The sequence below is a fragment of the Nicotiana sylvestris genome, chromosome 8 (assembly GCF_000393655.2).
Source record: "Nicotiana sylvestris chromosome 8, ASM39365v2, whole genome shotgun sequence".
Lineage (NCBI taxonomy): Eukaryota > Viridiplantae > Streptophyta > Magnoliopsida > Solanales > Solanaceae > Nicotiana > Nicotiana sylvestris.
The window spans coordinates 135,803,873-135,816,793 of NC_091064.1; the positions used below are offsets into that span (position 1 = coordinate 135,803,873).

Here is a 12,921-nt window from a genome sequence, read left to right on the forward strand (position 1 = left end):
CTGGTTGAAATCTGTAGCATTCTTGGGGCATATTATATCCGATAGAGGTATAAAGGTAGACACTCAGAAGATTGAGGCTGTGAAATCATGGCGTAGACCTACCCTCCGATAGAGATTCATAGCTTTCTAGGCTTAGCGGGATATTACCAGAGGTTCATAGAGGGTTTTCTTCTCTTTCAGCACCATTAATAAAGCTGACGCAAAAAGCGACTAAGTTTCAGTGGACAGAGGCATGTGAGTAGAGTTTCCAAGAGCTTAAGAACAGGTTGACCTCAGCGCCAGTTATAGCACTTCCAGAAGGTCCAGATGGTTATGCCATGTATTGTGATGCCTCAGGTGTCGGGTTAGGATGTGTCCTGATACAACATGGGAAAGTAATTGTGTATGCTTCACGGCAGTTAAAGAAGCATGAGCGGAATTATCCGACCCACGACCTTGAATTAGCTGCAGTTGTCCATGCACTTAAGATACGGCGGCATTATTTATATGGTGTTCATGTTGATGTATTCACAGATCATACAAGCCTGCAATATATCTTCAAGCAAAAAGAGTTGAATTTGTGACAGAGGAGATGGCTTGAGTTACTAAAAGACTACGATGTTAACATTCTATACCATCCAGGGAAAGCTAATGTTGTAGCAGATGCCTTAAGTTGCTGATCTATGGGTAGCTTAGCACATGTAGAGGCCGAAAAAAGACAATTGACTAGAGAGATTCATCAATTGGCTTGTTTGGGGGTTCAGTTAGTTGACTCTAGTATTGGAGGAATTGTACTCCAAATACTGCAAAATCATCTCTCATAGCTGAAGTAAAAAGGAGGAAATACGAGGACCTAGAGTTAGTCGAATTGAGAGAGCGGGTTCCCCAACAGAAGAAGCCATTGTTAGAACTCAAAGGAGATAGGGTTCTCAGATACATTGGTCATTTGTGTGTTCCAAATGTAGCAGGGCTATGAGACATGCTTATGTCAGAGGCACATTATTCATGGTAATCCATTCACCGTGGGTCAACGAAGATGTATCATGACATTAAGGAGGTGTATTGGTTAAACGATATGAAGAAGAACATTGCTGAGTATGCCACTCAATGCCCTAGTTACCAGCAGGTGAAGATAGAGCACCACAAGCCCGGAGGGCTAATGCAGACTATAGAGATCCCGACATGGAAATGGGAAGCGATAAATATGGACTTTATCATGGGTTTACCTCATTCTCAACGTAAGTTTGATTCCATATGGGTGATAGTCGATAGGCTCATGAAATCAGCTCATTTCCTACCGGTCAAATCTACTTATACAACAGAAGATTATGCAAAGTTATATATTAAAGAAATAGTGCGACTACACGGAGTGCAAATATCTATTATATCTGACCGTGGGGCCCAGTTTACAATACATTTTTGGAGGTCATTTCAGAAAGGTTTAGGAACTCAAGTGAATCTCAGCACAGCTTTTCATCCCCAAACGGATGGATAAGTCGAGCGCATGATTCAGACGCTCGAGGATATGTTGCGAGCATGTGTGCTGGATTTCAAAAGAAGTTGGGATGAACACCTACCTCTTATCGAGATTGCATAAAATAACAGTTACCACTCCAGTATCTAGATGGCTCCGTACGAGGCTTTTTATGGGCGTAGGTGCAGATCTCCTATAAGGTGGTTTGATGTTGGAGAACCTGGGTTACATGGGCCAGACCTGGTTCAGCAGGCCATCGAAAAACTAAAGCTTATTCGGGAGCGACTGTTGATAGCTCAGATTCGTCAGAAGTCATATTCTGACGTACGGCAACGAGATTTAGAGTTCGGGGTTAATGACTGGTATTCTTAAAGGTGTCACCTATGAAAGGTGTGATGAGGTTTGGCAAGAAAGGAAACCTTAGACCACAGTATATTGGTCCCTATAGGATCATTCGAAGAGTGGTCCAAGTAGCTTATGAGTTAAAATTGCAGTCGGAATTGGAGTCTGTTCATCCAATTTTTCACGTACCTATGTTACGAAAGTGCATTGGCGATCCTACCCAAGTGGTGCCCCCAGATGATGTACAGATTACAGAGGACTTGTCATACGAGGAAATTCTGGTTGCCAACCTAGACCGACAAATCCACAAGCTACGAAATAAGGAGATAGCATCTGTTAAGGTTTTATGGCGAAGTAAGAAGGTGGAAGAGATGATGTGGGAAGCAGAGGAAGAAATGAAGTCTAAATACCCCCACCTATTTCAAACTGAATATATGACTCAAGGGTATAAACTCTCAGGCTAGTAGGTCATCAGGTAAACTCTCATTTTTAACTCTCAGATTTTATAATGGATAGTTGTGTGGAGCCAAGTGTTGCTATTTATAGACAGTGGCCATGTGTGGCATGTACAGTAAGGTTTTCAGTTAGATGTACGGAAGAGACTCCAGCAAAAATGTTCCCAAAGTATCTAAGAATAGACATTCGAGGACGAATGTTTCTAAGAGGGGAAGGATGTTACATCTCGCGTTTTCGTACGTTAATGTTTTGTCTTCAGTAAATTGACGTAAACTAGGGGATGATATTATCTGGAGGTTAGCATATTTATGCTATTTATAACAAGCGACAAATAAGTTTCATGAAGGATAAAGGATGCACGAATTAGAGAAAACGAGTTTCATTGAAAATGGCCAATTTGGGATAAAATACGGATCAAGTGATAATACCCGATAAGTATAAACTGGTACCATGCAAGGTACCATATGACCATGATAGTATAATATATAAAGTATATATAAAGTATATTAAAAATAAGCAGAATTTTAAGTAATTTGGGGCAATTTTTAAATTATGTGGGTAATTGATTAATTACCGGGTAACTAAACATTACCCAATTAACTAATAAGTGGATAAAGATTAATTATCCCACCCCCAACCCCACGTGGTAGCTTGTCATATTATAAGGAATGACTAAGTCATTCCTTGCTAGGTGTCATGAAGATACCATGCATTTCATTTCCAAGAATCAAAGTCTTTCACTTAAAAAGACTAAACAAACTATACTATTTCATTTTGAAATGTTCCAAACCAAGAACAGAAACATAAGAGCTCATGTTACTTGCTGGATATTAGACATTTTCTTTTCAGTCGATTCCTACAAAAAACTCCAACAAGAATTATTAAGGTCTTAGCAACGTAATTATGTTTTGTGATTCTAGCGGAGTATGGTACAACCTGTTTCAAGAATATCATACGGATTTTTCCCTACACTAGGTATGTTAAGGCTAAGCTCTTCCTTCATTTTGCATGATCTTGTAATTACAAAGTTTGATAACGAGTCATAAAGAAAAATTCATATCCTGAAATTTACGTATATTTTGCTAGTCTTCAAGTTACATATATTTTCCTAGTTTTGTAAGTTACGATATTCTTCTTATTGGGACTTCATATTCCATTGAGTATTTTTTTCTTCTAGTCAAGAGAGCAGAGAATTTATACATGCAGTATTAAAGTATTTTCATTACCATCGAGCTATAATCGATGGGCAGGCCCCTATTGGGCAACCTCTAATCAGATGGTAAGATATATACCGAGCCTACTGTGGCCGAGCGCCTATGAGCGAGCCCAGTTGGTTGAGATACAGAGCCTAGTATGGCTGAGCGCCTATGAGCGAGCCTACTACGGCAGAGCAGTTATATATATATATATATATATACCGAGCCTATATATATATACCGAGCCTCATAGGGCCGGACAGCTATTTTACTCACTATATTGAGAGAGTTGAGTCAGTATCAGCAGATGAGCATATCTTCAGATTTTATTCGCCTCCCAGTTGTTTTTAGTTATTATATTATCAGTTCAGTTTCAACTTCGGTACATTGCCTTACATACTCGGTACATAATTTCGTACTGATGTCCCTTTCTGGGGGCACTGCATTTCATGCGTGCAGGTTCAGACAGACAGACGGGTAGACCTCCTCAGTAGGTGTTGCCCGAGTTCAGCTGTATCAGTAAGGTCCCCTTCTTTCGGAGTTGCCGGGTCTAGCAATGTGGTATATATCTTGTGTATATATGTAGATAGGTTATGGGTAGGTCGGGGCCATGTTCCGATCATAGTAAATCTATCAGTAGATGCTTGTAGACATACCCTGTCGATTAGTGCAGTATGTTGGGCTTGTAGGCCCTGTACGTATATTTTGTTGGCTTGTTAGTTGTAGTAATTATGACGGCCTTGCCAACCTAGCTTTATGTTGACATTAGTTAGCGTTAGTTTCCATTTAGTTTTATATTTTGTATTGCACATTATCTTATAATGGGGCCCATAGCCAAAGTTTGACATTACATGTTCAGAGTCTGTTAGTCGCAAGTGGTACGCAAGGATCGATGAGGCACTAGGTGCCAGTCTTGCCCCCGGGCTCCGGGCGTGATAGTTTCCCACAAACATCATATAGGAACCCTCCCTTTTTACTAATCACCCCAACATCTATTTACAAATAATATTATTATAAACAAGGATCAAATGAATTACATGAATAAATGAAGCTATACTATAAGGAGCCTGAATCAAGCCCAAAGTAAACCTGGGAATGTCAGGGCTTCAATAGAGTCTCAGAAGCCAAAGATCTCACAGCCAATAATGTATGCCTTGGTGTGTCAAAGTTCCCTAAGGACCTCAAGGATCCCGAGCAGTGCTCACACCAAGACCTTTCATCAAATAAGGATTGGTTATGTGTAGTGTGGAAGGGACAGCCCTGGTATGCCAGAGTTCAAAGAGATCTCAAGGATCCCTAAGTAGTACACACACTAGAGGGGCAGAACTTATTAGCCTAAGAGTAGGGTGAGAGTGCTTGACATAGTGTTGAAAGACTTAGTAAAAGAGTTTAGAAGTGAAAAGATTCAGAAACAGCTTTTAAAGATACTAGGAGTGACCAGTTTTGAGAAGAAGGCTAAGAGTAGGAGCAGCAGTTTTGAAATTATTCTTTGAAGAAAGCATACTCAGCAATCAAACCAATTAATCATAGAATACCTAGATTTACTTGACAAAACGGACTTACAAACAGGGGGTGAAGGGATTGGGAACATATAGGGTTGAAACAATATAAACAGGGAAACATTTGATATAACAAATGTACAGAACAACTAGGAATCTACTGAACAAATCAGTCATGGTGACAGATAGTTAAAACATAGGGGAAGAATGCAGCAGAAGACTAAGTAACTACATGGTCATACCAATTAACGAGAGGGGGTAAGGGAACTAAGTAAACATGTTGGACAAATATCAAAGAACTAAATGAAGTCAAACTTGCTGATTACACATAAGGCAGAATTTAGACATGCTCAATAACAGCAAACAGAGAAACAAATTGAATAACTAGTATAGGAACAAGCATAGGTGTATAGACATGGAACACATAGAGTTGAGTTTCAAAATCTAACTAGAAACATACCAGTTAAAGAAGAAAATGTAGAATATGAAAAATAGGTGCAATTCCACTATCTAGCCTTGGCTTTCAGCCGGCTAGACCTACAGTAGTACAAGTAGCAAAGAAAGAAGAGAGAGTTTGAATGTATGTGTGTGTATTCTGAACTACTGTTCGTGTGTTGAATGGAGTAGAATGAGAGTGCTTATATAGCAGTTCAAGAGTAGAGCCAAAATAAGGTAAATGAATCTGCATTCAATCAATTAATGAAATCATAGGATCACAAAATCCAATCACATAAAGGAGTTCAGAATAGACTCATTAATTAGGGATAATTGATCAAACGATAATAACATGGGTCTAATTAAGGAAAGTATCCCAATCATACCATGTAAAGGAATCAGTAAGAATGCACAAAACCATGCGGATAGCTTATTAAGGCGAGGCAGTTAAATATTGCAAATAAGGTAAAGGAAGTAATCAAATAATCAATCAATCTTTACAAGGAATAGAAAATCAAGGAATTATTCCCATAAATGACTCGGATTGTGTTTCAACTAAGGCAATGAGTGGGTTTAACAGTCAGTTAGGGTTAGAGCCCATAAATCAAGCAATCAATCACACAAATAAGGTAATCATAGGTAATTAAAGACCAATCAAAGGTCACTTAACCCATAAATAGGCAAGAGATGTAAATTAAGAGGCTCGAGATTAAAGGAAACAAATAGAAATCAGTAAATTACTTCAGTAAACAAATGAAACCCTAGATAATTAGGCTAATCAGTTAATTATTCCAACAATAACTGACAAGAGGTTGAAAGCAAACAATGAATAGTCAATCAATTGAATCAGAAACATAATCATGCGAGAAAGATTAAACAAAACATGAGGATCTCAAAAAAACTTTTGCAAAAACAGAAGAAGTAGAAAAACCCTAATTTGAAAACATATAAGTGTATTAGTGAAAATTAGACTCGCCATGTGGGTCTATTAAATGGCGACACGTGTCAGTAAAGTTTGAAGAAAAGTGAAGAATGAAATGTAAAGATGATATGTGAAACACCCCCGGGACCGAACATACCCATACCGTGCATGTTAGCCTCGAAACTGATCATCATGAAATAGCCCAGATTAGGCGCTGGAGAATATCTCATAATTACAAATGAGGAAGGAATAAATTAATCTCGGATTATATGGGATTTACCATCATTACACATCAGTTACAAATAAATTATTAATAAATGCAATAAATGATTGTAACGGACAGAACAAGGCAATCAATTACGAGATTGACTTAACAGGCACGAGATTGACTCAACAGGCATGAGATTGACTCAACAGGCACGTGGTTGACTCATTATTTATTGAATTAACTCATCAGTTATGGAATTAACTCATCAGTTACGGAATTCTAGCATTTACACAGCTGTTACAAGTCTTCCAAAAATAATGGATGGATTGGGTAAATGCTCATAATGGACCCATAATTCAAGGAGACTAGTTACTTAGATTTAGCCCTATAAATAGACATACTTTTACTACCATCAGGGGAATCTAATTTTCTTCTCTACAATTCTATACATTGTAATTCATAGCATCTTGTTCCCAAGTTAGCCATACTACACAACACGAGAATGGTATTTCATCTCTAATGAAAGATGATGAGAAACTGGAGGACGTTTCACCATGTTAGCATATATCCTTCAATGATGGGGACACACAAGAAGATGAAGATGCAAAGGATGCTCCGGCTGGATTTGAAGAAGGGGTAAAACCAATAGTGGATGCTTTCAAAGAAGTGAACCTTGGCACTGATTAAGAACCAAGGCCCACATATCTAAGTGCTTTACTAGCAGCCGATGAAGAAAGAACTTATATGGAGTTACTCAAGGAGTTAATAGGAGGTTCAGATACACCAGGTAATTTTAATTTGCAAAATTTAGTTCTAACCTTATAGAAACAGATCAAAGAACAGAACAAGAGGATAGAACACCTTCGGGAATTCCTATCTATCCTGCGAGAATGATATGCATAACCATTGCAGCACCGGAATTTGAACAAAAGAAGACACGGTAAGTCGAATCGATACTAATAAGTGTCCAAAAATAGGTTGAAAAACCAAACCGAGGTGATTCCGGATATGATTGAAGGAGTCAGAAGAATAATGTCGGACCTTCCCGGAACTGAGGAGTAAAATTTAAATTCGATATAATACAAAGCTTCGAATAGAGGAAGACACGTTCATTCAATTGAAAGTCAAAAACAGGTCCGGAGATCAAGTGGATGTGATTCTTGGGTGATTCGAATCTAAATGCAAAAATCTAAAAAACAGGTCCGAGCAAAGAGATACGAGATTTTCTTCATGTGCTGGAAAAAATCCGGCTCTACCCAAACAGGCAAGGAATTACCTTGCTAAATTGTAAAATTTGACAGGAGAAGAATGAAGATTAGGAAGAACATGGGTAAAACACCCACGGGATTGCTTACAAAGATACCACACCTAACAACTAAAAAAGAAGAGATAGCTGCGGGATGGAATAAACACGAGGAAGGAAGGTTCATTAATAACCTTGGACAATTATACAAATATTTTCGGAAGCAATCATTAAACCGAAGGCATCAGAAGCCACGAGGTCAAATGCTGAAGAACTAGAAATTATCATTGACTTCCCAAATAGGAAGGTTTACGTTGGTCGAGACTTGACACCGAATTTAAAGGTAAGGTGATTAAACTTTTACATGCTAACAAAAAATTGCTTTGCTTGCCTCCATGCTAACATAGCAGGTGTACCACCGGAGGAAAAGGTTTATATGCTCAATATTGACCCGCGATATAATCCGGCCAAGCAAAAGAAGAAACTAGAGTCAAATCATAAAAGATAAAGTTACAGATCTTCGAAAGATCGGTTTAGTCCGAAAAGTCGAATCATTCGAACTTGCTATCTAACAACAACGCATCATTACTTTCAAAATTCCGAGGAGAAAGATGATTGCCGATACACCAAATTGTCTCGGATGTCTCGGTAAATGCAATTTTAATTCAAGAAGATAAAGGTACACATTTTCCTATCTATTATAAAATGCTCTTATATACGGAAACTACATATCTACATTTTAATAAATTGTCATTGAATGTAGTTTCCCTAAATCTAAGGCCTATTTTCAATGTCATTCAATTCCCGTAGTCACTATATTTTCATTACGCAATATTTTGCATAAACATGAACTGTCAGGAAGGCTAGCTAAATGTGTAGTCGAACTAACTGAATATGATATTGTTTATCAGCCACGTACGACTATAAAATCACAAATTTAGCAGATTTCATGATTAATCTTAGCTCGAACATATTACCCGAACATGTTATTTCTGGGATAATTCTCGGGATCTGGACCTTCTACACAATTAGGTCCACAAGTACTAAACTTTTCGAGTTAGGGGCAATGCTTAATGCCTATCAGGGAAAGTAGTTAGATAATTCATAAAAGTTATTTTATTACTAACAACAAAGCCGAGTATAAAGCATATGCTACAGGGCTTAAATTAGCTTGGGGACTCAGAGCAAAAATATTGATTAACGATTGATCAAATCCGAGAAAACTATGCAGCCCAAGAAAATCGAGCTAAATATCTAAGCCTTTCTTAATGGCTAATTGTATTATGACTCGGATCGATTATCCTGTAAATCTCAAATATTATTTCGGACATGTGTCCCTCTCTACTTAGAAGTATGTTCATATACTCCAATTTAGATTCAAAATCCAATCAGATTAAATGTCTCTTCAGGGCAAATCTACTAAGATATATATTTATTTGGGATCAATACTCCCTCAAACTCAATGTCTTATCGGGGTCAATACTCCCATAAATTTTAATGGGGTCAATAACTCTTGTAAATCACACCAGGATTAATATTCCCTCCGACTAAAAGTCTACTCGGATCAATCAATCCTATTTTACGCCTGAATGAAAAGGAGGCGTCCTCTTCATAGCGTTTAAAGTATATAAAAGAGCCCTCTTTTATATAAAAGTTAGACACCCAAAGGTGCAACATTAAGACATCGCACATGTAATGATGCATCCAAATATATATTTTAAGTCTAAAAGACTAAGTATGAGCACTCAAAGAATTTTTGAAAGTGCCAAGAAAAATTAGTACTCGGATAAATTCTCTAAAATACCAAATGATGATATTAGACCCGAAAGACATGAGGAATGCTGTATTAATCCCAGTCTAGGTAACAACCCTTTTGGTAAAAAGGGGGGGGGTTAAGCAGTCATCATCTAAATATATACCTCGGAGTCCCGTATGTTTTCCTTTTCAGGAAATGGACCACGTGGAAGTAATAATCAAATGCTCGAGATTTCATACTTCAAAGCTCTAAAACTTGGGGACTATATATATGGAAGACAAACAAGACTAGAAAAATCAAAATTCAAGTCAAGCCTAAGGTCTACCTAACAAATCGAAAGTTAAGAGCAAAGTCACGAGCCAAAAACACAAGCATGACTCAAAAACCTTTGAAAACATATTCATAAATATAAACGAATGTTTCAAAAAAGGTTAAAGGTAGAATATTAGTTACGGGTAAAAATGCACATCTTTGTACTTAATCAAAAACTGTTGTAACTGAAAACAGTTACGGATGAAAAAGCATTACCCTTGTATTCATTTGAAAACTGTTATCAATAAAATTAGTTATGGGTAAAAATTCATACCCTTATATTTAAAACTGTTGTAAACAAAAATAGTTATCTCCTTGTACTAATTCAAAAAAAACTGTTGCAAAAGAAAAACAGTTACGAGTGCAAGCTTATATCGAATCTGTTAAAAGAAAAAACAGTTGCAAAATGAGTTATAGACGATACACAAACACATGTGAAATGTTATGAAAGTTATATGCAAAAACTTTCTTCAAAACATTGTTAAAGAAAAACATGTGAAAATTCCTATCTCTCATTTGTATATTTACACCATTATGAAGTTGAGACATCTTCTTCATTAAGTGTCGTTCATAAAAGGGCCCTCTTTTAAAATTCGTGCTTATTCAAAAAATTCACGGAGCATTGAAGCATTTTTAATGCAAAGTTAAAGAGTGAAACAAAAACCAAAACATTAAAATAGGCAGAAAATAAAGCCGAAATATATATATCAAACTTTGCAAACATAAGGAAAAGATTTGTCTTCAAACCCCGAAACAATACAGGGGTAAACCAACCGATTATTGACGAAAGGAACATAAGCGGTGGAGTTATCATCTGAATATCTAAGTTCTGCACTCTTTTTTCCTTCGTCCGATTTTTGTCCTTATTGGGTTTTTCTGGCAAGGTTTAATGAGGCAGAGGGAAGGATGAAAAGGATAAAATCTTCCACTTCCCGGTCATATCATAGTGAGTAACCGGAAAGTGGGGGGACTATCTGTATTAGTGAAAATTAGACTCGCCATGTGGGTCTATTAAATGGCGACACGTGTCAGTAAAGTTTGAAAAAAAGTGAAGAATGACATGTAAAGATGATATGTGAAACACCCCCAGGACCGAACATACTCATACCGTGCCTGTTAGCCCCGAAACTAATCATCATAAAATAGCCCAGATCAAGCACGGGAGAATGTCTCATAATTACAAATAAGGAAGGAATAAATTAATCCCAGATTATATGGGATTTAACATTATTACACCATCAGTTACAAATCAATTATTAATAAATGCAATAAATGATTGTAACGGTCAGAACAAGGCAATCAATTACGAGATTGACTCAACATGCAAGAGATTGACTCAACATGCACGCGGTTGACTCATTAATTACGGAATTAACTCATCAGTTATGGAATTAACTCATTAGTTATGGAATTAACTCATCAGTTACGGAATTCCAGCATTTACACAGCTGTTACAAGTCTTCCAAAAGTAATGGATGGATTGAGTAAATGCTCATAAAGGACCCATAATTCAAGGAAACTAGTTACTTAGATTTAGCCCTATAAATAGACATACTTTTACTACTATCAGGGGAATCTAATTTTCTTCTCTACAATTCTATACATTGTAATTCATAGCATTTTGCTCCCAAGTTAGCCATAGTTCGGCCCTTCAAGCTCTGTTCGGCTCATTATCTTATCAAGGATCATTCAATAAGAATTCTTTCCTCTCTGCATTATTTTTATTATATTATCTGTCATTGAATTTATTTCTCACTTCTCTATCACATTATATTAACAAAATTTTATATCTTTCGGATTCAATCGGTTGTTTGTGGCCCGTCATATAAAATTATTGCTTTGACCTTGAAAACTATTTTTTGTGTTAAACAATAAGGTTGATTGATAGTATAGAAATCAAGGACCCTTAAAGAAAACAGTCATGGAAACTTGAAACACATCAAATAGGCCAGGATTCGGACAACAAATAACAAAGAAATCAAAAACCATAGTGCTGAAAATCGATTAACAGTAAGGAAGTAAGAGAACCTTAAAGAAAATCAGTGATGAACTCAGAATCACTCCAGATCTTCAAAGATCATAACTGATTCAAGTCCAAACATTTAGGTTTTTGAAGAAAAAAGGAAAGGGTAAACGGGAAATCTGGTCTTCTTGAACATGATCTAGACTAGATCTCTTCGAGATCTTTCTATGAAATCACAAAGAACGAGCAACCAGGAGATGTTGGAGAAAAGTAGAAGTCTCAAACAGCCGTGGGAATCCATGGATCGAGTGGGAATCGGAGGGGTTGGGGCTGGTTTGGGTGGCGGCACCTAGGGTTAGGGTTAGGGTTTCAGAGAGACGGAGAGGAGAGGAGTTTTAGGGCGGCTATTTGTATTAAATGAATTAGGTTAGGGGGATCGTTGGGTTAAAAATGGTAAGGAGTGATAATGGTCGTTGATCTCTATGATCAACGGCTAGGATTTAGAGGGTTCGGGGCTGGGTTTAATTTGATTTGGGCCTGGTCTTAATGGATTAGGGACCCGGGGGTTTGAATTAGGTTGTTCAATTAGGTTAGATCTGAGAATAAGAGGGTTATTTATTAAATACCCAAGTAATTGAATAAAAATTATTTTATAAAATAATTAACAATGAGAAAAAATAATTTTCATGCATACAAGTGCTTTAAAATAATTATTCAATACTTTAAAAATATAATGGACCAATTTCTGATAAAATAATGCAGTGATGTATGCATGGTCTATAATTGCAAAATTATTGCAATTGTAACCAAAATGTATAAATCTGACCATTTGTGAAATAATTTGAACTTAATATGGCTATAAATAGCAAAATTAAATCAATGAAATGTTATAGAGCCATTTGTGATGCAATTTTGTAATTATTTATATAAATAAAATACTAGAATAAATTAATTTAAAAATATAAAAATTATGGAAAAATATCAATTGATGCTAATGCATAGTTTTGAAGGTATATATACACTTTAACAAATATTATAGGAAAAATTGGGTACCAACAACTGCCCCTCTATACCCGGGAAGGATGAAAGAGTTTTCGGGTAAAGAAATGATGGCCAATTTTGACCGAATAGGATGT

General features: G+C 36.8%; 1 protein-coding gene across 1 annotated transcript; it reads left to right on the forward strand.

The window, feature by feature from the left end:
• Positions 1 to 1,015: 1,015 nt before the first annotated feature.
• On the forward strand, positions 1,016 to 2,259 carry LOC138875709 (uncharacterized). Its single transcript, XM_070154571.1, has 2 exons — positions 1,016 to 1,217; positions 1,844 to 2,259. Exons 1-2 carry the CDS (start codon positions 1,016 to 1,018, stop codon positions 2,257 to 2,259), a joined length of 618 nt encoding a protein of 205 aa, XP_070010672.1.
• The last annotated feature ends 10,662 nt before the right edge of the window (positions 2,260 to 12,921 follow it).

Coding starts and splice junctions, on each gene's coding strand:
- LOC138875709 (XM_070154571.1), top strand. CDS start 1,016: ATGTATCATGACATTAAGGAGGTGTATTGGTTAAACGATATGAAGAAG. Junction 1,218..1,843: donor GGGTTTACCTCATTCTCAAC/GTAAGTTTGATT, acceptor CACCTATGAAAG/GTGTGATGAGGTTTGGCAAG.